Source organism: Nyctereutes procyonoides, unplaced genomic scaffold (assembly GCF_905146905.1).
Source record: "Nyctereutes procyonoides isolate TBG_1078 unplaced genomic scaffold, NYPRO_anot_genome, whole genome shotgun sequence".
NCBI classification, from domain to species: domain Eukaryota; kingdom Metazoa; phylum Chordata; class Mammalia; order Carnivora; family Canidae; genus Nyctereutes; species Nyctereutes procyonoides.
In genome coordinates, this window is record NW_026575042.1 from 8,771,608 (window position 1) to 8,796,158 (window position 24,551).

Here is a 24,551-nt window from a genome sequence, read left to right on the forward strand (position 1 = left end):
CATCTGCAAGTACAACCTCCACTGAAGTCTTGAACCTCTCAGTCCTCCATGAGGGTTGGAATCAACTTTTTAAATTCCTATAAATGTTGACGTTTTGATCTCCTCTCATGAATCACAGATGCTCGTAATGGTATCTAGAATGGTAAATCCTTTCCAGAAGGTTTTTAATTTACTTTGCCCAGATCCATCACAGGAATGACTATCTATGGCACTGTAGCCTTACAAAATGTATTTCTTAAATTATAAGACTTGAAAGTTAAAATTACTGCTTGATCCATGGGCTGCAGATTGGATGTTGTACTAGCAGAGGTGAAGACAATATTAATCTTATCATCCATCTTCATCAGAGCTCTTGGGTGACCAAGTGCATTATCAGTGAGCAGTATATTTTAAAAAGAATCTTTTTTTTTTCTCAGCAGTAGGTCTCAACAGTGGGCTTAAGATAGTTAGTAAACTGTTGTAAATTGATGTGCTCTTGCGTAAGCATGTTATTCCACTTACAGAGCATAGGCAGAGTACATTGGACAGCATTCTTAACGGCCCCAGAATTTTTGGATTGGTAAGTGAGCATTGGCTTCAACTTAAAGTCATTGGCTGCATTGGCCTCTAAAGAGAGTTACCCTGTCCTTTGAAGCCAGGCTTTGACTTCTCATTTCTCACCTTGAAAGTCCTGATGGTATCTTCCAATAGAAGGCTGTTTATTTACATTGAAAATCTGTTGTTTAGTGTAGCCACCTTCATTAATTATCTAAGCTAGATCTTCTGGATAACTTGCTGTAGCTTCTACATCAGCACTTGCTGCGTCACCTTGCACCTCGATGTTATGCAGATGATTTCTTGCCTTAAGCCTCACAAATCAACCTCTGTCAGCTTCCGACTGTTCTTCTGCAGCTTTCTCACCTTTCTTAGCCTTCACAGAATTGAAGAGAGTTAGGGCTTTGCTCTAGATAAGGCTTTGGCTTGAGAGAATGTTGTGGCTGGTTTGATCTTCTGTCCAGATCGAAGAAACTTTCTCCGTATCAGCAATAAGGTTGTTTTGCTCTCTTATCATTCCTGTGTTTACTGAAATAGCACTTTTAATATCTTTGAAGACCTTTTCCTTTGCAGTCACAACTCAGCTGAATGATTGGTTTAAGAGGCCTAGCTTTCAGCCCATCTTGGCTTTCATCATGCCTTTCTCACTAAGCCTAATCATCTCTAGATTTTGACTTAAAGTGAGAGATGTGTGACTCTTCCTTTCGCCTGAGCCTTAAGAGGCCACTGATGTATTATTAATTGGCTTAATTTCAGTATTGTTGCCTCAGGGAATAAGGAGACCTGAGGAATGGGAGAGAGATGTGGTAAATGGCTAGTTGGTGGAGCGTCAGAATACACACAACATTTATCAATTAAATTTGCCATCTATATGGGCACAATTTGTGGCACCTCAAACAATTACGATAGTAGCATTGATGGTCCCTGATAACAGATCACCGTAACAAATCTAATAACAATGAGAAAGTTTAAAATGTGAGAATTACCAAAATGTGACACAGAGACATGAAGTGAGCAAATGCTACTGGAAAAATAGTGCCGATAAATTTGCTTGATACAGGGTTGTCACAGATCTTCAATTTGTAAAAACAGTATTTGTGAAGTGCAATAAAGTGATACACAATAAAACAAGGTATGCCTGTATTGAACTCCTACTCCTCCTTTTATAACTCAGCTCAGATAATCCAAGTCCAAGATAGAAACACCATGATTCAAAGTAGCAGATAGTGACTACTTCTGTGAAGAAAGAGGAGAATTGGAGCTAAGTCGTTATTATTATTATTTTTAATTGTGAGATGTAACACACAAACAGAAAAGTACATTGGACACACATGTTTATCTTAACATTTAGTTATAAAGGCAACACTCATAAAGAGAACCACCTGGGTGATGAATTAGAATGTTACCAAAGACCCAGTAACAAATGCCTCTTTCCCCCTAGTGGGAATTTATACCTGAACTTTATATAGTAATCTGCTTTTCTTATGCATTCCTAAATAATATATTTGCTTTTGTCTGTTTTGAACCTCTTTTAATCAGTATATGTAATTTTATGTCTGGCTTCTTTCACTCAATATTATGCTTCTAAGGTTCATCTGCAGACTTGTACAAAGCTATATCACATCCATTTTCATTACTGCATAAAATTACATTTATAAAAATACACCACAATATATTGATTTATTTTACTGCTGGTGGACATTAGATTATGCCTCATTTGGGTCCATTAAAAACAATGTTGATAAATTTTCTGGTACATGTCTCCTAGCGTATATGTGCATAGATTTCTCTAGGTTTCATATCTTAGAGTGGGAGACCTGAATCATGGGTATCTGCATCTTCAAGTCTTCTAGTAAAGTTAAACTGTTTTTCAGAATGGTTGTGCCAATTCAATTACTTTTCAGTGGTGTGGTTCTTGTTGCTTGACATCTTTGCCAACAGTTGATATTTGTTAGACTCTAACACTTTGCAGATCTGATAGATGTGCAGTGGTATTTCACTATGTTTTTTTTTTTAAAGATTTTATTTATCTATTCATGAGAGACACAGAAAGAGGCAGAGACATACGCAGATGGAGAAGTGGGGAGCCCAATGCGGGACTAAATCCCAGGACCCCAGGATCACACTCTGAGCCAAAGGCAGATGCTCAACCACTGGCCACCCAGGCATCCCTATTGCTATTTTTCTAATGTGTTGTCTATTTTGTATCGATTTGTAGAAATTAATAAAATCTTTGAACATTAGACTTTTGTTGGTTCTAGATGTTTTAAATATTTTTTCCACTCTACAGTTTGCTTTTTCCACTGTTAATGATCTATTTTGATGAACTGATGTTCCAAATTTTAATGTGGTCAAATTTATCAGTCTCTTCTTTATTCCAAAGTCATGTAGATGTTTTCCTTTATTATCTTTTAAAGGCTTTGTAGATTTGCCTTTCACATTTGTGTACATGTGAAGTTAATTTTTATTTTTATTAATATATATATACATTTTTATTGGAGTCAAGTGCCCCCCTCAGTGCCCGTCATCCAGTCACCCCACACCCCTGCCCACTTTCCCTTCCACTACCCCTTGTTCATTTCCCAGAGTTGGGAGTCTCTCATATTTTGACACCCTCTCTAATTTTCCCCACTCATTTGTTTTATTTTTATTTTTTTATATGTGTATTTTTTTATTGGAGTTCAATTTGCAAACATATAGTATACACCACTCATTTATTTTTAGGTACAGTTTTAGGTAAGGGTCCGATTTTGTTTTGTTTCTCATGAAAACACTATTGTCCTGGGACCATTTGTAGAAAGGTTATCTGTTTCTTGCTGCTATGTCAGCCATCTTTGTCATATATTAAGAGTCCACATATGCTTTGGCCTATTTCCTTCTGTTATTGATTCTCAGCTAAATCAAATGGTATCTTCCTCTTTCTTTTACAAGGTCCCCCTTAATATTTCTTGAAGAGCTGGTTTGGTGGTCACATATTCTTTCAATTTCTGCCTATCTTGGAAGCTCTTTATCTCTCCTTCTATTCTGAATGAGAGCCTTGCTGGATAAAGTATTCTTGGCTGCATGTTCTTCTCATTTAGGACCCTGTATATATCATGCCAGCCCCTCTGGCCTGCCTTGTCTCTGTGGAAAGGTCTGCTGTTAATCTAATATTTCTCCCCATCTAAATTAAGAATCTGCTTGTCTCTCGCTAAAGGATTTTCTCTTTATCTTTGGAATTTGCAAGTTTCACTATTAAATGTGGAGGTGTTGAATGGTTTTTATTGATTTTGGGGGGGGGTTTCTCTATCTCTTGGATCTGAATGCCTTTTTCCCTCCCCAAATTAGGGAAGTTCTCAGCTATGATTTGTCCAAATATGCTTTCTGGCAATCTGTCCCTCTTGGCATTTTCTGGTACCCCAATTATACATAGATTGTTCCTTCTGAGGCTCATTTATTTCCCTTAACCTTTCCTCACGGTCTTTTAATTGTGTTTCTGTTTTTTACTCAGTTTCCTTCCTTACCATCAATTTGTCTTCTATGTCGCTCTTTCCTCCACCTCATTAACCCTTATCGTTAGGACCTCCAGTTTGGACTGCATCTCATTTAATTGATTTTTAATTTTGGTCTGGTTATATCTAAATTCTGCAGTCATGAAGTCTTTTGAATCCTTTATGCTTTTTTCCAGAGCCACCAGTAGCTTTATAATTGTGATTCTGCATTGGCTTTCTGACATTGAATTGTAATCCATATTCTGTAACTCTGTGGCAGAGAGTACTGTTTCTGATTTTTTTTTTTGTGGTGAGTTCTTCCTTCCAGTCATTTTGCTGAATGTAGAGTGGCTGTATGAGTGGGCTGAGTCAAGAATATCAACCACAACCTAAGTAAATTTCACTCTAGATGATACTTGGGTCGCCTGGGTGGGTCAGCAGTTGAGCGTCTGCCTTTGGCTCAAGTCTTGATCCTGGAATTCCCGGATTGAGTCCCACCTGGGGCTCCTTCATGGAGCCTACTTCTCCTCCCTCTGCCTGTGTCTCTGCCCCTCTCTCATGTCTGAGGGGGCAGAGGGAAGGGGGGAGTAACCTCCTGAACCTGCAAAGACCTTTAGAGGAAAGACAGGAGCTGGTGTATTCAGTAGAATAAAAAAGCCAGTTCCAAACCACATAAGGCAGCTTGTTCCCTTGTTCTATATTTCTCTTTTATCTTCTTTCTTATCTTACTTTTTTATTGTCTATTTATTAGCATATTTCCCCCATCCTAGTTTGGAATATACTGGTTCTGTTCTGCTAGTGGCAATCCTAGCAATTAATTCATGAATTCTTAACTTATCAAAGTCTAATAATAATACAAACTTTTACTTTCCTTCTGAATAAAAGCAAAGCTTTAGAACACTTACTCAGCTCACATTTTACCAACTTACATACTATTGTTGTCTAGTACTTATCTAGCATTTTCATTGTTTTCAACAGAATGAGTGATTTAAATAACCTAGTTTGTCACTGCTGGAAATCTTTAGATTAAAAAAAAAATTTTTTTTATTAAACCTCAGCCTGTGTTCAACTCCAGGCTAAGGATGTGTCTTACTAATTTTGCATCCTCAGTGCTTAGGAAAGTGACCTCACCTTTGTCTTAAGGCAAACACTCTAGCAAACCTGCTAGAGGCTCTGCCTATATCTATCCATTTGTGTTGGCTGAATGTTCTTGAATGTTCTTGGCCATCTATGTCTGTGCATTACACAGTTTAATGGATTAAAATTTTATTTATTTATGAGAGGGAGAGAGAGAGAGAGACAGGCAGAGGGAGAAGCAGGCTCCATGCAGGCTCCATGCAGTCCCCAACATGGGACTCCATCCTGGGTCTCCAGGATCAGGCCCTGGGCCCAAGGTGGCGCTAAACCACTGAACCACCCAGGCTGCCCCAGTTTAATGGATTAAAAAGTAAGGGTAGTGTTTATGGTGGAGAAATTTTGAAGATCCTGCAGGTTCCAGATATTTATACAGTCAACACCACTGTTCTATCTCTCGTTTCCCTTCAGCACTTAGGTATATTCATATAATCTGGGTCAGAGAGATTCTACTACCATCTTCTATGAGTGAGGCTGAGAAGCTAGCTCTGACTCTCCATCTGCCCTGGACCTCTCAGATTTGCTCCCACTTTGTAATTGTACCAGTGGGTGAACTTTGGAACTAGGTCTAGTGAAATGTTCAAGGGCTAAGCCCACATTTGCATTGAATAAATTTCTGAAAACTCTGTGCAATGCAAGCTGGGTATATTGCATCACTTTTCTAGTGGTTCTCATCATAATTTGGGAAATGCATCTGTATGGAAGAAAATGTGGGGTGTGTTAGTTTGCTAGGGCTGCTGTAACAAAGTACTTCAAACTAGGTGGCTTAAAATGACAGAAATGTATTCTCTTCCAGTTCTGGAGACCAGAGTCTCAAGTCAAACTCTAATAATAGAAGTATCAATAAAGTATTGATAGGGCTATGTTGTCTCTGAGGGTTCTGGAGAAGAATTTTTCTTTGCCCTTTTCTAGTATTTGGTGCTTGCCAGCAATACTTGGCATTCCTGGGCCTGCAGCCACATCACTCTATTTTCTGCCTCTGTCTTCACAAAGCTGCCTTCTTATTCTCTGTGTGTGTTTTCACATGGCATTCTCCTCCCTGTGTGTTTATGTCCAAATTTTCCTCATGTTTTAAAGACATTCATCATTGGACTAGGGTCCACTTAAATCCAGTATGATTATGTCTTTCTTTTTTAAGATTTTATTTATTTATTCATGAGAGACACACACACACATAGAGAGAGGGAGGGGAGTGCAGAGACACAGGCAGAGGGAGAAGTAAGCTCCATGCAGGGAGCCTGATGCGGAACTTGATCCCAGGACCCCAGGATCACACTCTGGGCTTAAGGCAGCGCTAAACTGCTGAGCCACCCAGCGTGCCCCATGATTGTCTTAATTTGATTACATCTGCACTCTATTTCCAAATAAGGCCACATTTGCCAGGATCATGGGTTAGAACTTCAATATATCTTTTTTTGTGGGGAGGGGTGCACAATTCAACTTACCGCCTGGTGTAAAAAATGTATCAAGAATATCTTTGAGAATGATATCATCTACTTAAAACTAGCCTGATGATTTGGTACACTTCATTCTTCCACATAACATATAAAAATAAGTCAGTCCCCAAGATCTCTGTCTATCCAGCTATCTTAGATGACATTTTCATCAATTGCATGGGATTTAGATGTTGAAGAAGTGGCACCATCAATATCTGTGCTCCCTTATTCAGTGGAACCAGTGAGGAAGAGCTATTTTGTTGAACTCATCCTTAAGATACAAACCACTCATCTGGAAACATCTGATTTGTACTGGGACAGCCTGGCTTTCAGCTATTCCACCATTATCTTATTAACTTGTATCTGTGGGTGCTGACAAACCCTAACAAACATATCAACAGCCTTTTTGGTCCCTGATGGACCAACAGTGACAGAGAAAGGAGATCAAGGTCTCAGAAAAATGTGTACCCATGAGGCCTGTATGGTGGTCTAGTCTCTAAGCTTTGTAATTATGTAAATGGGAAATGTTACGAAGTGATCAAATATATATATCAACAAATTGACCTGATCCTTGTCATTGTGGCAGAAAATGTTCCAAAGGTTAATAGAAGATCATGTCTGTCATTAAGATCCTTTATGTCCTATGTTGTCACACAAACTCCTTGCTCTCCTTCATCTTAAGACCCACCACATTCTCTGGCCTGAATATTCCCTTCTGACAACCCTTTCTTCATTCACTGCATAAACCCAATTAATCATTTGGGGCTTAATTCCCATTATCTCTTGTGCTTAGAGTGTACCTGTCATTTAATAGGTACTTAATAACATTTGTAAGATGTATTTAAGAAAATATTCAAAATGTCCCTTTTCTTTTGCTTATGCTAATTATGGAGTCTTGGCCTAAGGGGAATGTGAAAACTTTCCCTCTTAAGGTCTGACTATGAGATGTGAAACAGTTTCTGGAATGGATCAAAAAGTTGCCTCTTTAGCTACAGGACAAAAAAGTCTGACCACTATAATTTCAGGGGAGAATGTTTTCTTATCTAAATTGTCGCAGAGCACCAATGGGTTATACAACAAAAATGCAAGGCTATAGAGAGTGTCCATTTTGTCTCGCATCTGCCACCAATTTTACAAGTGGGGAAACTGTGATTCAGAGGTGGAAAGAGTGTGGTGCAGGTAGCATGGAAATTGGTGGAGTACGTAGGATTAGAACAACTTTCAGGATAGTGGTCCTTCCTGCCCTACCCAGATTCAAGCTCAAACTGCAAAACAATATCAGGAATCCTGAAAGTGAAGAAGTGATTTATGATACCTGTCAGTTTCACATAATTAAAAAATGACACTTTAAGATGTAACATTGGTCTTGATATACCTCTAAAAATATTAATTTTAATGGATATCTCAAAGTTCTTTCATGACATAGACCACAGGTGTTACCTTGGGCAGGAGCAATTGTCTGGCAGCTCTCAACATGCAGTCATGCAAAATCCTAAATAACATTGTCAGTTTCTGTTTGGGATTCACAGAAGACTACCTTGGACCTTCAGCAACATCCTTACCATATATCTTTGGAAATTCTGGTCCTGAGAAGTTTGTCACCGTAAATATAAGTTCTGGTCACAATTAAAATGAAAGGACCAGGGACATTTTCTGGAAAGTAAGAGATACATTATCTGATACTGAAATTCAAAAGGGTAGTCACAGTGGAGATGCTCTTGGCTTCTGACTCCTATTGATTTTGAGGGCTTCTCCAAAGGTGGGCACCAACGGCATTCTTTGCCCAGTTCTGATACTGTGACTGGTGGCATGCATTGGTGAGGTGGTAGCTGGTTGCACCTATAGTGGGAAAGAGTTATCACAGAGCAGAAGTTCACATCAGAACTGACTAGGTCCATACTAGAGTGTCCTCACTAGGGCCCAGGAGCAGTCACTTTCTTACTGGTACCTTCATCTTCATTCTGCATTGAGCTAGATGTGCTCATGTTGATTTGATCACTAAGACCTCTAGTGACACTGTCATAGGATGGTGGGAAAGATGCGGCAGATGCAGTTTCAGATTTGTCTGGGAGTGCACAATTTTCATTTACCATGAATTCAACAAAAGCTTCATCTGGGGGTGGCACAGCCTCCTCTGCCCTGGGCACAGCTGGGGGGTTGGAAATTGTCATGGAGCGGTGTAGCACATAGCTCCGATAGGCCTTTTGAATGACAGTAGCTGAAATGTCTTCCTGCTTCCACCGGAGGGTGGTTGCTATTGGTTCATAGGATGCTTTTGAGACATTAGTTGCCATAAACTTCTCTTCAATATTCGCCTTCAGAGAATCCAACTCTCCGGATTCTCCCAGAACATTCTTAGTGAATGCAAAAAGAATGTCCAAACAGTGAATCTTATCTCCAGGGACCAAGGGCAGGTCCATCTGGATTAATATATTCTGATTGGGTTTTGGGATTCTCAGGGGGCCAGAAAGGGTGTCTGCAAAGTCTGAGAGGGCAGAAAAGGTAATAAACTGAGTGGCCTCTGGGTCAAACTTCTCCCAGGTCTCATAGAACATGTCGAAGTCATCCTCACTCAGAGGTTCACTGCTCTCCTGTGTGGCCACATTGAAGTTCTCCAGAATCACTGCAATGTACATGTTGACCACGATGAGGAAGGAGATGATGATGTACGTGGTGAAGAAGAGGATGCCCACAGCTGGGCTCCCACAGTTCCCCCGGGAGCCATTGCTGTTGGGCAGATTGGGGTCACAGTAAGGGGGCCCCGTGTTGAGGATGGGGCTGAGGAGGCCATCCCAGCCAGCTGACGTGGTGATCTGGAAGAGGCACAGCATGCTGTTGGCAAAGGTCTGAAAGTTGAACATGTCATCGATGCCAGCTTCCCAACTTACATGGGGGAAGCTAGCCATGCCGAAGATGGAGTAGATGAACATGACAAGGAAGAGCAGAAGCCCTATGTTGAAGAGGGCAGGCAAGGACATCATAAGGGCAAAGAGTAGTGTGCGGATTCCCTTGGCTGCTCGTATAAGCCTGAGGATGCGGCCAATTCGGGCCAGGCGGATGACTCGGAAGAGCGTTGGAGAGAAGTAATTTTCAAGTGACGTAAGTATTACAGAAAACACCAGGCCTTTAGAAGAGAGGGAAATGATCTAATTAGTACTTGCAAGCATGAGCCCTGACAAAGCTGGCTGCAATCACAATCTCTCGTCTCGACTCTATATGGATCTCCATGTGAGCATCTGTATTCAAGGACCCTCTGAGTGTTGTACAGTGGTTGGCATAAAGTAGGGGCTCAGTACGTGCTCACTGCATAAATCTTTTCTCTGTCAAGTAAGTCTCACCCTTCTCACCATGTTCTTATCTTTCTTTCCCTCCTCTTGGAATGTCTTCGTCTTAGTCAACCTCCATGGCCAAAGCCCTATCTTCTGCAGCCTAGTTTAACTGGAAGCCACTGCACCATATTCCACATGTACACAGTCCTTGTCTGTTTCTATGACACAGGCCCTACTCTTCCCTGAGGATTCAGTCTTGGGACATGACTTCTCCTCCACCTTTTCTTGGTGCTCTGTGAAGGCCAGGATCCCCTGTGATTCATCTCCCCATCTCCTACTGTGAAGATTGACTCAGTTCCTGGCACATGGTCCTGTGGATAATTGTACAGAGCCTGGCATTAATTATAAAGGGGTTTGAAGAGTTGGGCAACTTGCTGACAGCTAAAGCAGAATGGCTTTGAATGCCCAGCTGTCTGCATAATGGCTTTTACTTGTTTCTTCCATCTCCAGCTGTGTTTGAACTCTATGTTAGGGCCTGGAGATGGGCATGTTTAGGGTCAGTTATGGCCCTCCCACCCCTCCATCTATGAACAAAGTTGGAAAGATAAAGAATGTATATATCTTGCTATATGATCTAATTGGAAGATTTGTAAAGCTTGATCTTGGGGATGCCGATGCCTATTGAGACCATGAAAGATTAGGTGAGGCCTTTAGGTAAGACAGGATTCAAAACCTCTCAGGACAAATGGTGAGGGGTGTGGTGGCAAGCTCTCTCTCCTTGCCAGCGTTCCCTTGACCCTCTTCCCCTACTTGTCTTTTGTCATATGAATATGGGTGGTCACAATATTGTGTTGGAAGGAGGAAGGAAATGGGATGAGATTTGGGAAGTCATGATAATATTATATTATAAAATCTTTATGAAAGCCCCTCTCTTCAAGCGAGTTTAACTGGGATATTTTTCCAAAGCATGAGGTATGTTATGTGTCTATATAATCTACTAAGATCCTGCCAGCCAACCAATCTACATAATAGTTCAAAGGAGAGTGAGTCTTCATACTTGTAACAATTAGATACTCAATACATGTCTTGCTGGTGGGAAGGAGTAATGGGGGAGAGGGAGGACAGAAGGATGAAGAGGTGGGTTCTTTCACTTGTTTTCCAACTGCCTCTATGACTGATTTCTAACCAGTGGATGGTGTTGCTGTGTAGGTCATAGGAACTGGTAGTAAAGGTGTCCCCATCACAGAATGGAGTACTTTGAGTGTATTTTATTTCTATAGCGTTGATATGGAAGTCACATAAGCAAGCTCTTTTCTCTAAAGTCAAAATGACCTTTAGAGTTTCTCACTTTGGAAAGCAAGCAAAGAAAACAAACCTCCCACAAGAAACAGCAGCAACAGGGAAACAAAACAAAATAGAAAACAAAAATAAACATCCCAAACAAATAAACACAACCCAAGTCTGTGTTTCAGGACCAGGGTGGGGAGATTGATTAAGTGCTGCCAAGTTGTATTTAGATGCTGTTAGCTCTTGACAGCAAATCAATGGAAAATTAAATCCACAGCTATGCTCTGACATGAAAAGTAAGCAGGTCATGATATAATAGTTAAGTATATATTTATAATGCAAAGTAAAGCTGGTGCACTGGGATTTGTAGGGCCAAACTTCACCTAAACCACAAGAAGGCTAAGGACATTCTCTTTGTTGGTGGAAGGCAACTAATTTGTTAGAAGAACATTAGCCTGGTCTAAATTCAGCTCTGCCCTTCACAAACTGTATGACCTTGCATAACTTTCTTAACCTGTAAGGCTCAGTTTTAAATGTATAAAATGAGGAAAATAATACTCCTTCAGAGAGCTGTTGTGAAGATCCAAGAGTCCTAGACCAGTTCTCAGAAGTTAGCAAGCAAGCACGAAACTGTGGTGGCTCCATCCCCTACTTTAACTTCTGATCTTATGAGTTTTCTCTGAATACCCATTGGCCCCCAAATACTGGACCTATTATTCAAACACCCAGACTAGGCCCTAAGAACATTGATCTCTTGGCATTGATTCTTTGACTTTTCTATCACTCACATTCCCTAAGTTGACAGTATATAAACATTTTTAATTTTTTTATTTTTATTTTATTTTTTAATATATAAACATTTAATTCCAGATCCTTGACTTAAGAATCTCCTTTGAACACTTAGTCTTTCCTGACTCTTCTGGCAACCACTTTTTTTTTTCCCCAGAAAGTATTTAATGGCTCACCTCACATCATACCACCATTCTCTTTGAAGACCATCAAGATAAAGCCCACTGGAATCTCCATCATTTTATATTCTCTGGAGGAGTGATTGTCCCTATCAGCCCCAAAATTCAAGCAGTGGGCTATGCACACGGTTGGTGCCTAAAAACACCTGGAGAAGCCCAATGGAAACTCTCCATTTTACTGAGAGGACAAGGGGGATTTTAAATCTGTTACTCCTGGAAAGCAGCAAATACTGGGCTCCTCTAACATATAATGCATATGAAAAAGTTTGTTTATTACCCTCTTAGTTTTGAGAAAAACAGCCCAAACAACCCCAAGCAGAGGCTGGGCTTCCCCACAACCTGTAAGCCCACTTACTTCCAATGGAGAGGACCACAACAATGAAGTCAAACACATTCCAACCATTGGTGAAGTAGTAATGCCGCAAGGCAAACATCTTCATGACACACTCGCCCGTAAAGACAGCCACAAAGAACTGGTTGATTTTGTTAAGAATTTTTGTCTTTTCTGCACTCTGCTCATCAGTCTCCACCATCATAGTGATCATGTTGAGGCAGATGAGGACCATGATGACTATGTCAAAAGCTTGTTTGGTCACAATGTCAAAGACAAAGCCCTGGTACTTGTTCTGAAAAAAGAAGAGATGGTTCATCAGGGCCTTTCTGGTCAACACACATAACACATCTGGAGAGGCTGCCTTCTTCATCGATGGATTTCTAAAATCTGTCTCTTATTCTCCTCACAGCACATCTAAACAGAAGCCAAGTCCTGTCCTTACTCCTTCCAAAATCTTATTCTTAGTTGATTCTACTTCAATGCTTCAATCCAAGTCCTTGTTGCTTTTCCCATCCCCTTAAAGTCACCAGGCACTATTTCCTTGCCAGTGGACCATTTGCAAGCCCTTCCCATACCCTCTCTGGGCTATCTAAATCCCAGTAGTTTTGATAATCCATTTTTCTTAAGCCCTACCTCTTCCAAGGAGATCTCCTTAATCACCAATCACATCACACCACATTGCCTGTTTCTTCTCCCCCACCCCCACAGCCTTTAGAGTCAGTCTTGAGTTCTAGCATTTCATGTGTGCTTCTTCTCTTCTCTACTAGACAGTGAGCTCTTTGAGGATGGGGCCATGTCTTATTTATCATTGTGCTCCCATAGTGCGTGCATAGCTTGAGTTCGAGACTGCAAACTCAGTGGCCACTCATTTCCCCCCACTCCAGTTACCTCAGGACAAGATGGAGGGCCTGGAGTCCTTCTTGTTTCTCACTTTAACATCCAGACCTTTGCTTCTACTGCATCTTGCTCCTCCTGTCATCTAGGTAGCCCACCTTCACCTCTTTTTCATGGCTGCCACTTACAAACCTCCTGGTCCCTTGGCTTCATTACTGAGGAGTGAGGTTTTGGACAGATTCCCCACTTTTGGTAGTAACCTCTTGGTTCCTTAGCTACATATCTAAAGACCTAGCTGTTCCTAGCTTAAAGAAAAATCTTCCTGAACCTTACATCTCCCTCTAGCTACCACCCTACTTCTCCTCCTACTCTCATAGCTAAGTTCTTTTTTTTTTTTAAGATTTTTTATTTATTTATGATAGTCACAGAGAGAGAGAGAGAGGCAGAGACACAGGCAGAGGGAGAAGCAGGCTCCATGCACCGGGAGCCCGATGTGGGATTCGATCCTGGGTCTCCAGGATCGCGCCCTGGGCCAAAGGCAGGCACCAACGCTGCGCCACCCAGGGATCCCCCTCATAGTTAAGTTCTTAAAGGCATTTTGTGCAAGCACTGTTTCCCACTCACTCAACTTTCACCAACATGGCTTTTGTCCCTATCCTGCCACTGAGATGGTTCTTGTTAAGATCACCAGTGACCTCCAGAATGTAAGTCCAAGGATATCCATTTGGCATTGTTTTCCACACCTGCCACCTTGGAACTCTCCTTTCTTAGTTTCTATCATGCCTTCCTTTCTTGTTTTTTTTTTTTTTTCTTGCCTTTCTGGCTATTCTTTTTTGAGTCTTCTTTATGCAGCCCTTAGATGTTAGAGCATGTCAAGGCTCAGTCCTAGGCACCCTTTGCTCTTTACCTTATTCTCTCTCTTAGGAATCTCTCCAACCAGTGAACTGGTATACTGGTAGTGTGGTTTTTTGCTAATTGTTTTCCTATGTCACAGGACTGTAGTCTCTTTGAGGGAAGAAACGTTGTATGTGTTGCTCACTGCTCTATCCTCAGTGTCTGAAGAGTACCTGGCATGCAATAGATGCCCAATAAATAGATGAATGAATGGATGACAGAATGGACAGCTCTGAATTACCCACACCTCAAATTGAAGGCCACTCTATTGTATACAACATTACTGAATGTATACTATATGCGGGGCTCTGCATGAGTAGAGACAGAGAGGAACCTGTCATGAGTCCCATCAGGGAACTCACAAGAGCAGCAAGGTAGACAGAGGGGAGAAAGGCTGTGACAGGGGCTTGGTCTTGCTTTCTGCTTCTTGATGGGAGAGGTTGCTCACGGTGGGGGTAGAGCAAAGAATCAGACCCAAGTGGGCCTGTATTTGGGCATAACTGCTGGTCCGTGTCTTTTCTGGAGTAGGAGGGAGACTGAAGAGCCACTAACAACTTCCATTTCATCACTGAAAATGAGGAAAACACAAAGGCCTCTTAATGACCACACAACTTCTAATTAAACAGAGCAGGTGACAATATTACTAAGTTATAGGCATTGAGTTTTCCCTGGATATTTGGATGCTGGGGAATAGAGCAGCTTGCTGGCTGCTCTTGGCTTAACCTGTGGGCAGGGATCACTCCTTTGCAAACCTCAGTGCTCTCAGAGACAGAGTGGGTGACTGATGATGTGATATTCTAGAGCTTATTATTTCCCTATAAAGTGAAGTATGTGAAACCTGCTTTTAGTAATCTTTATAGCAGGGAATGTTATAGAATAAAATTTCCCAGTTTTGTGGAAGCTGTAGTCTTTGCTATGGATGCAGCATAAAATTTAGAACTTGAGCTTTGCCAGTGGTGAGGGGGAGTGTGTGTGTATGTGTATCCCAGGTTGGCCCTGTTGTGAAATGGCACCCATCCACCAGTGGGGCAGAACTCCTGTGTCAATGCCCAGCTTATCTGACCTGTTCAACCTATTGGAACTACTAAGGGAAGAAGGTGAGCATTCTAGTGCCAATAATCTAGGTAAAAGAGAGCTGGATCTGGGAAGGTGAATCTTAGGTAGGAGTGGCAATTTATCTTTTTGCTTGGGTTTCTTTCTTGGCTCTGGACTCTGTGGAAGGCAGATGATCAGGTTTGTCCCAGTGGGTGGTGGGTGCCAAGATGTTGCCTGCCATATGGATGCCAGCCAGGAGTGAGGATGGGCCAAGCTTGTGGGCCCTGGAGAGCAGCCATATGCAGTTGCTGCTTGGGCCCTTGCTTGGGCCCTGCTCTGCTAGTTTCCCCTTTGGGACCTCTAAGACTTCAAAGTCTTATTGAAATGTTCCAGCCTTACCTCAGCTATGATAAGGGGAACAAAGGGAAAAAAGTGTTGGCTGTGCTTGGAACAGAGTATTAAGGAGAGAGCCATATTCCTCTATTAAAGCTAGGACAGTATTGATAATTAGTAATACATCGCTGCCCATCCAAAGGGATGATGAACCTCAGAAACACAGTTGGGCTGTGAGGTCTCACTTCCCTTATCCATGTGAAGGGCCTCCCTTATTGCCAACTTTGGAGGGTCTTTGTTATGGTTTAAATAGGAGAAATTGTGATTTTTGTCATAGGTCTTTCTGCCCAACCATTGATTTCCACTCCTATTGTAGTACCTGGAATTTCAACATTAGGTTCCTACCTTCGTATTAAGATAATGTCCTCCAAGTACCCACCATTTGCTTCGACGTGGGTGGAACTGGAGGGTATAATGCTGAGTGAAATAAGTCAGTCAGAGAAGGATGATCATCATATGGTTTCACTCATATGTGGAATATAAGAAATAGTGAAAGAGATTACAACAGAAAGGAGGGAAACTGAGTGGGGAAAAATTAGAGAGAAGACAAACCATGAGCGACTCCTAACTCTGAGAACAAACAAAGGGTTGTGGAAGGGGAGAAGGGTGGGGAGATGGGTGACTGGGTGATGGGCACTAAGGAAGACACTTGACAGGATGAGCACTGGGTGTTATACTACATGTTGGCAAATTGATTTTAAATAAAAAAAATTTTTTTTAAAGATAATGTCCTCTCCAGAGTCCTTTTTTGAAATACAGCTCATCCTATTCATGAAATTGTCCTCCTTGAGAGGAGAAAGCTATGGTGGCCCGTGAGATTGATTGATAAAAGGGGAGTAGCTGAGATATTATAGAGAGACTGAGCAGTGCATAGAGCAAGTTGCCAACAATTGTCATGATTTTGCTAAGGGATGTCCCTAGCACAGACTCTTCAGTGTCTGGTTCAAATGTACATTCAGCATCATTCCAGCCACCTGTGAAGGCCAGCAAGAGTTAGCTGTTTGCTTCTCTGCAATTCTTAGGATCCTCCTCCCCTGACTTGATACTGATTGGCGGGGCTTAGCTATTTACCTACATCTTTTAATTCTGAGCCTGTCTGCCCATTGGACTGGTTGACAGAGGGGTACTTCCTGAGCTTAAAGCTCACTCAACCTCAGTTATCTTGATCTTACAGGAAATTTGGAAGGAAATCTCTGCCCCTACATAGGTCTGAACATCCTATCACCTCCTCATTGTAACTCTTCTTATCAGAATTGAGTATAGTGATACATTTATGATCATTGTTTCCAAGTAAAGAATATCCAAAGGTCATGGCATTTTTTTTCTCCCATAAATGCTTTCAAGACTATTTGCTCATGAAGTTTTTAGTAACTTATGGAGACCCCATTCCTTGATTTAGAAATCCTAATGCCTTGGCCAACAGAATTCTCCCTAATTCCAGAGAAAGTTTGGTTCCTTTGTTGCAGGTCCTTAGACTTCGCTCTGGTTGGGGGAAGGGCTAATGGCATTGTGTCATAGACAGCACCTGTAGTTTTCTTCACAGATACTGCATTTTAACCACAGAAGGGTTACTTAAAGTGACAAGATGCAAACTATTCACTGGAGTGGATGGCTCAGAAATTCTTGGAAGAGGTTCTGTTGTACATTTCCAACATAGCAATACTCCCACTCCCAAACCTGTTCATCTATTCTCAACAGAGGCCAACTAGAGGTTTGACATTTTCCATCTTCTGGTTGGAGGACTCAGAAGAACTTAGGTGATAATATATATGGTTTGCGTGTTGCATTTCATGGGGGAATAAGGGTCTTTGTGAATAAAGGAATCAAAGTGGAGTGGAGTACGGCTTTAAGTTCTGGTCAATCATTAAACCCAGCAATGGGATAACTTTTGATTCCTATTGACCATGACCATGACTGGGGTCAGGATCCCAAGGGTTTGGTTTTTGGCCATTTCCTCTCTGTCTACTCTAACCATGGTGTGGAATGTAGGGTGAGGCTGGAGATTCACTGCGATCTAGATCATGATGCAAAACAACACAAAAACTTTGTTTCAGGGCTCTTACCACCTTTACTATCATTTAGCCTAACTTGCTTCCAATCCTGTAATTGAAACCTAAACTGGTTGGGGAACTCAGTACTTCCCTAAACAGGTCTATTTGGAGTACCTGTGGGAGATATATTCATTCCAGAAGACCAGAGTTGCTTCTTTTAGACTTCTCATTCCTTGGGCCCAGGAATTCTTATTACTTCATCCCCAAATGCAACACAGATATCCCCCTTCACAAAGAGAACTGGCCAACCCCTACCCAGCATAGGCATAGGCTATCCGTTGAATTTCTAGACACACTCTGCTGCAAAGAAGCTCTGGGGCTCACCAGGGGCCGTGGGATGGGCTTCTGGGGCTTCTTAGAGCCTAGCTTCTTCATGGCATTATAGTACTTCTTTTGCTCCTCTGTCATGAAGATGTCCTGGCCCCCTAAGTACAGGAGAGGATAATACACATCACCGTTATTAAAGGAACAAGAACTCCCAGAGATGTCAAAACCAAAGCATGCTGGAGAAGAAGAACATCTCCACCTTCTCCCGTCTCTGAAGAAAGGCATGTCAAGGCCAGAATCAAGCAGTGTCCTGCTCAGATGCCACAACCAGTGACAGAGTGGGTGGGACTGAACTCTAACTGACTCCCTTCCTGAGTCTCTGGAATAAAGCCTGTTTGTTTCTCTTCTGCAGGAATCCAGAGGTGCCACTTGGCAGATGGTGGGAAGAATTTGGGAGAGACCCTAAAGAGAAGGTAATTATCAGTTTAGATCTGAGCCTTGAATCCAGCCTGCTCATTGTAGTCAACTCAACTAGGCTTCTGGAATCACAGTTCCTGTCAGAGGCAAGAGGTTCCTTCAGGGCGTTCTGCATCAAAGAACCTGGGATCCAGCCCCTTGACCCTTTTCTGGAGAAGAGGAGCTAAGAACAGTTACTGCCTTATCTAAGGGTCCTTGCAGAACTCTTGATTGCTTCTCTTAAGGTCCTGCCATTTGCATTGCCCTCTGCTGTTACAGTGTCAGAATCTCCACCATTGAAAATGTCTTCTTCCCTTAGTTTTGGGTTTTCTTTGAGGACCTTTGAGACCTCCTTCATTCAACCCCTCAGCTTTCGCTTCCTGGCATAATGTGAAATCTTCCGATTTCCATAGCATATTTGTATAAATTATTCACTGCAAATGCTGGGGAAATGGGTGAGATCTCTGGGATTTGAGAGGAGATTTAGAGAATCTGTGGACACAGAGAGCTTCCAGGGAGAGACATCTCAAAGGGGCTGGAGGCAGGGGTAGGGGCAGAAGATTGGGAGCACAGGATGGGGCCCCACTGAAAATTCTGGGAAAGGAGTCAGCAAATATAGTCCCTCTCAACTTCATCACTGGCTTATCTCATTCTATCACCGAACATGGCCAGTTCCCTGTCAAGGCCTCAGTTTCCTCATCTATAAAATGGGAGAAGAGACTGCTTGAATGGCTTCAAAGACCTCTAGGATGCTGATAACATTGGTCATTGCTTTACAGGTGTCTTGCTGAGCCCCTGTGGGGCAGAGAAGGGCTGCCCACTTCTTATCCCCGGAACTCTGGCCAAGGACTTCCTACAGTGGGAAGCCTATGCTATTAGACATTTATTCTGAATTATAATAGTCAGTAGCTCAGCCCTAAACTAAGTGTTCCTTCTTTTTTTTTTTAAGGTTTTATTTATTTATTTGAGAGAGAGAGAAAGCAAGAAAGAGTGAACAAGAGAGAGTGTCAGCACGAGCAGAGGGGAGAATCAGAGGGAGGCGGAGAAGCAGACCCCCCACTGAGCAGGGAGCCCAATTCAAGGCTTGATCCCAGGACTTCAGGGTCATGACTTGAGCTGAAGGCAGATACTTAACTGACTGAGCCACCCAGGTGCCCCTAAACTAGGTGTTTCTTATACAGCTTTTACTTTCCTCTCACCAGAATCCTGTGAATAGGTATCATTAACTCCATTGAATGGATGAGAAAGCTGAAGCTTAGAGAGTTATTAAAAACTGCCAGGGTCAGTGAACTAGTGAGTGGTTGAGTTGGGAATGCAAGCCCAGGTTTGTATAAGACCAAAACCAATGCTGGACTCTCAGTGCTGTGCTATGTGACCCTATCCATATGACCCACTTCCCCCCTCCCCCCGTGGATCTCAGCTTACATAAGTTAAAGTGGTGCTTTATCTATTTCAAAGGAATGGGGGGTATTAAATGAAAGATTAATAGAGGGTAACAATAAAGCATTTTACACCTTTAATGCCCTCATATTTTAGTGTAAACATGACAGGCTATCTGGGATTGGGTTCCTATTCATCAGAGTCAGCATCCATGGAGGCAAAGGTCTTCCTCTCCATCCCCAGGAGGGTTGGGATTTTGCCAACACTGGAGCCCTGGCCCTTGCTGAGGCCTCCCAACTCAGTGCTTCAGGGGATCAGAGCCCTAGACAGAGGCAGCAGGTGCTGGAGCCTTTTCTTTCCCTGTTTATGTTTCTCAAGGGTCACCTGGGACACACCTAGCACACCTGTTTCCAGCTGGGAAGACCTGGGGACTCTAAGAGAGAGGAAGGGGACCCAGACAGAAGTGAGGATGTTGTTGACACAGGGAAATGCAGCTCTTCCAGCAGCAGTCCCAGGACACCAGGAAAGTGTGAGGGCTATAGTCAGGATGCAAAGGTGGGTGTTGGTGTTAAAGGCCAAAATTGGACCCCCAGTCAGACATGAGGGCTATGAGTAGTGTTGGCTTTAGTCATGAGGCCAGGGGACAGGGAGTGGAAGATTCATGGAAACACCTGAGCCCCACTTATCTTTTTTTTCTGTTGATTGAAGTTGTCAATTATGACCCCAACGAAGAGATTGAGTGTGAAGAAGCCGCCAAAAATGATGAAGATGACAAAGTACAAGTACATGTACACGTTGTCCTCCCACTTGGGCTGCAAGTTCACCTGTGAACAGACAAGGTGAGGCATGGGGAGCAGGTGGGTGTATGTTTGTGTTCATCCCTGAGACAAGGAACTAGGGTCGGTGGGTGGTTTATTTGGGAGTCAGGAAGCAGGACAGAGGGAGGGGGAGGGTAAGCAGAATAAAAGCAGAAGGGGAGATTGTTAAGCAGGCTCTCACTGGGGGGCAACTGGCACTCCATCCTGTTGGGGTTCTCCAATGAATTGTGCAGAATACATCTCAGAATAGTATTTCTAAGGGATTGGGAAGCATTTATCTACAGACTCCCAAAACTTATCTGTGAGGGTTGCCCCTGTGGACACTCAATGTCTTGCTCTTGGGGGAGGGGCTGCTGAGCAAGCTCTGAGGCATTGAAGAAAGTCAAGTCTCAGAGAATCAGAAGCACAGCATAAGGGTGAACTCGAGGTGGCTGAGGGGATCTGGGGCAGGGCATCAGTAATGCCTGCCACAGCAGCAAAGGGTCTTTTCTCAGCAGTACCCATCTCTTCCACCCAGCTGCCATTACAGTGCTCTTATTTTAGCCACCACCCCACTCCTGCCTCTGCCCAGGATGTGCTTTCACACACAGTCCTGAAGATACTTTCCTTAGTAGTGAGAAGAAGAACTTGAAAAGCCTGGGGAGTGTGCCTGGTAGGAGAGCAGGTGAGGTTGGCTTAAACATTCAACAGAGGGCCACCTGGACAGTGCTCCAGGGAAGGATAAGGACAGGCTGTTGTGGGGGATTGCCTCTTCTGGTATCAAGGCCACCTTCAGTCCATTTCAACTAGACTGATGTGAGTGGGATGCACCAAGGGGAAGGCAATAGGCACGGTGGGCTGAGACTCACATCTCGGGCATCAACAGCTGCATACATTATGTCCATCCAGCCTTTAAAGGTTGCCTAGAAACAAGGAGCAGAGGCTACTCAGTGTCTGCACATCGTCTACACTGAACTCTGTTTTGGTTCGCTTGTCTGTTTTTCTTATATAGGGATGGACCCCCTGGAGGCAGTTCCGTATATCTGCCAGGGCTAAGCACATTGCCTGGCACACCACAGCTACTCAGGGATTATTTGTTGAACAAATACATGAACAGTGAGATGCATGAAAAAAGTATAAGCAACTGCATCAACACCTGATTGAATGGAGGACTGAGTGAACAAGCAGATGAAGGCAAGTATGAATGAATGAATGAATGGGAGTGTGAATGTGTTTGTCTGTCATCACCACCAGCAATTTCCATCATTATAATAGGTCTGGAATACAATTTATTACCATCTAGGAGAGGATCTGCAGTAGAAGACTGGACAGAAGGCTATATCATGTCTATTTTGTACAAGTAGTGAATTCTAAGTCATCACCTGATAGAATTGCATTGCAGGTCATCCCTTTATTCTATTCTGCGAGCCCACGCTTGTCTAATTGCACCACTGTAACATTGCACTCGTTGGTAAGGCCCTTTAGCCTCAAGCTAGTCTGTAGGAATAGAGAGGTGACTTCAGGTCACACTGATTGCTACCCCTTGCTAAGTCTCTACATAGCAACTTCTGGAAGACCCCAGATCCTCCATATTATCAAGTAGCCAAAGGAAGAGATACGGTTGATCTCAGGACTTACCACCTGCAGAAGTGCTAGGTAACCCATTGCAACATTATCAAAGTTGACCTTCACATTGACCCAGAAGAAGCTGCCAGTGTGGTTCTGATATTTACAGTCAGATATGTTATTCACAATAGACAAAGGCACAAGAGAAAAGTATTCATTGGTTTTGTTGATGCATCGCCCAAACTTCCCCGCAAAGAAGTTCACACCCATGATGCTGAAGATGAGCCAGAAGATGAGGCAGACGAGGAGGACATTCATGATGGATGGGATGGCACCCACCAGGGCATCTACAACCACCTGGGAAGACATGCAAAAGGATCTGAAACACTTCTTGCTGGATCCCACTTCTGTCTACACTTACACTGGCTTCATGAGCCAGTAGCCTTTGGAAGCAGTAAGATAAGTGGATTAATTAGGGCAATAATTCAGACTCAGAAGATTGAGAGGCACTGGGCAACTGAAGATGGGTTTAGATCTTCTTCCTAAATTTCATTCTGGGTAGGTTTTAGGGTCTTTCCCCAGGCCTGAGGAGATGCATGAACTTACAAGTACACACATGCTCATTTAGAGGTGGGAGTGTATGTGTTGTGCTTGCACATACAAATTTTAGTACCTTGCTTTATTCTTTTTAAAGGCTGTTTTAAAAGGGCTTTAAAAACTACAGTTCAAGATATGCTTCAGTCAAGAATTAGTGAAAACCAAAATGCATATTCACAAACTTGCTTATTTGTAAAGCAGCAACCTAGAGATAAAATAAAACAAAATTCAAACTGTTTCAATCATAAGCTTCTAGTGTTTGTGAAGGTACAAGCTAATTTTTTAAAGTCCATTTTTGCTTTTGAAGATAGGATGTCTTCTTTGAGTCGATGGCAGGAGAAAGCAAAACCTCACTCCTAGAACCTGGAGCCTTTTGTAATTATGAGGAAGGGGAGGGGGACAAATTAGCAGTCCCTCATTCTCCCTGTAATTCAAGGGCCTAGCTTGTGAGCACTCCATTGTGAGGAAGACAGTGAGGACAAGATGGAGGTGACAGTGATGGGTGAGGAAAGGAGTGGGTGAAAGGGAAGAATCCACAGGACCCCATGACTGCGTTGTGTTGAAGAGGATGCATTCCAATGAGTGGTGGCCATGGTGCTGAGCTGATGGTGCCACCACAGTTAAATGGAGTGTCAGAGGAAAGGCTCATTTGTCTCGGAAAAATGAGGGATTTGGGGTGTTCTGGAGATTTGGGCAACAAGGACAAGATGCAGGGTGGGGAGACAGAGGCAAGAGATGTTGAAGCAGGATCACTTCACTAAGAACAGGAAGACTTATGAGTCTGAATGCTGGTAGACATGATATTTGAGGTGAGACAGGACGAGTGCTCACAAAGGGACATGAAAGAAAACCAGAGCATTAGGACATGGCAGTGCCACTAAAGTCCCAGCAGAAAGCAGGGACCCACCCAAAGCCCAGCTGTTCAGGTGGGCCCAGAGCTCAGGGTCAGGGGCATGAAGGACATGGTAGGGGGAAAGGGGTACCAAATGATGGAGACCAGAGCAGTTTGGAGATAGGTCTTACCCTCATGCCTTCGAATCGAGACAGAGCCCGCAGGGGCCTCAGTGCACGGAGGGTCCGAAGGGCTTTGATGGATGCCACATCAGAATATTGCAGGATCTTCGCTATAAGGCTTGTCAGGGAGATCTGGATGCAGGCAAAGAGCAAAAACATTATTCTAGTTTCCAGAAGATCCTAGTAGAAGGAGACAGGAAATCCCTCCCACCACCTACTCTGTCCAAGCCATCATCCTGGCTCCAATCTTATTTTGAACTCCAGTGAAAGGTCTAGAGAGAGTTCAATATCTTTCCCTTTATTAAGGATTTCATTCATCACATCTCTGAGCCTCCGGGAAAGAAAAACTCAGTCTTCCACATCACCACAATGTGGTATGGGTGGTCAAGCTCTCAGTGTATTATATCAATCTTCCTTTTCCCCTCTGAGGCATCAGCCAGACTTCAACAGCCTTGAAACTGTGACTTCCAGACTTGGAGAGATGATGTCCCTTTGTGGGGGTTATGCTGAAAGTCTATTTTGAAGAATGCAAAGTGAGTCTCAATTGTATTTGCTCAGAAAGGTGGAGGGCAAAGAGTCCTGGTCTCAGTAGGGTCTAGGTTCCTCTCAACCCCTAATTTTTGTGTGTGTGTGACTTTGGGTCAGTGCTTTGCTAGTCCAGGTCATACTTTCAGCCTGTATAAAATGAGGGAGTCAAAGGAAGAGTGAGTGGCATGGCTCATGAAATCCAGCTTTGACAGATGACTGAAGTGTAATGACTGGGTTGTGACTTCCTGTTGGTCTTTTTAAAAAGTGTTTGATCAAGGACTGTAAAGGACACACATTGACATGGACA

The 24,551-nt window shown here is 42.9% G+C and overlaps 1 protein-coding gene across 3 annotated transcripts in view; it reads right to left on the bottom strand.

Annotated features, from left to right (window-relative positions):
* Window positions 1-8,332: 8,332 nt before the first annotated feature.
* Window positions 8,333-24,551, bottom strand: part of SCN10A (sodium voltage-gated channel alpha subunit 10) — an 88,165-nt gene continuing 71,946 nt past the window's right edge. For all 3 annotated transcript variants that reach the window (XM_055321282.1, XM_055321281.1, XM_055321280.1), the window contains 7 exons: window positions 23,726-23,848; window positions 22,178-22,462; window positions 21,409-21,462; window positions 20,429-20,566; window positions 17,964-18,068; window positions 12,454-12,724; window positions 8,333-9,698 (listed from right to left, as the gene is read on the bottom strand). In XM_055321282.1, the coding sequence (XP_055177257.1) occupies window positions 8,488-9,698; window positions 12,454-12,724; window positions 17,964-18,068; window positions 20,429-20,566; window positions 21,409-21,462; window positions 22,178-22,462; window positions 23,726-23,848 (2,187 nt within the window). In that variant the 3' untranslated portion in view covers window positions 8,333-8,487. The remainder of the gene's footprint in view (window positions 9,699-12,453; window positions 12,725-17,963; window positions 18,069-20,428; window positions 20,567-21,408; window positions 21,463-22,177; window positions 22,463-23,725; window positions 23,849-24,551) is intronic.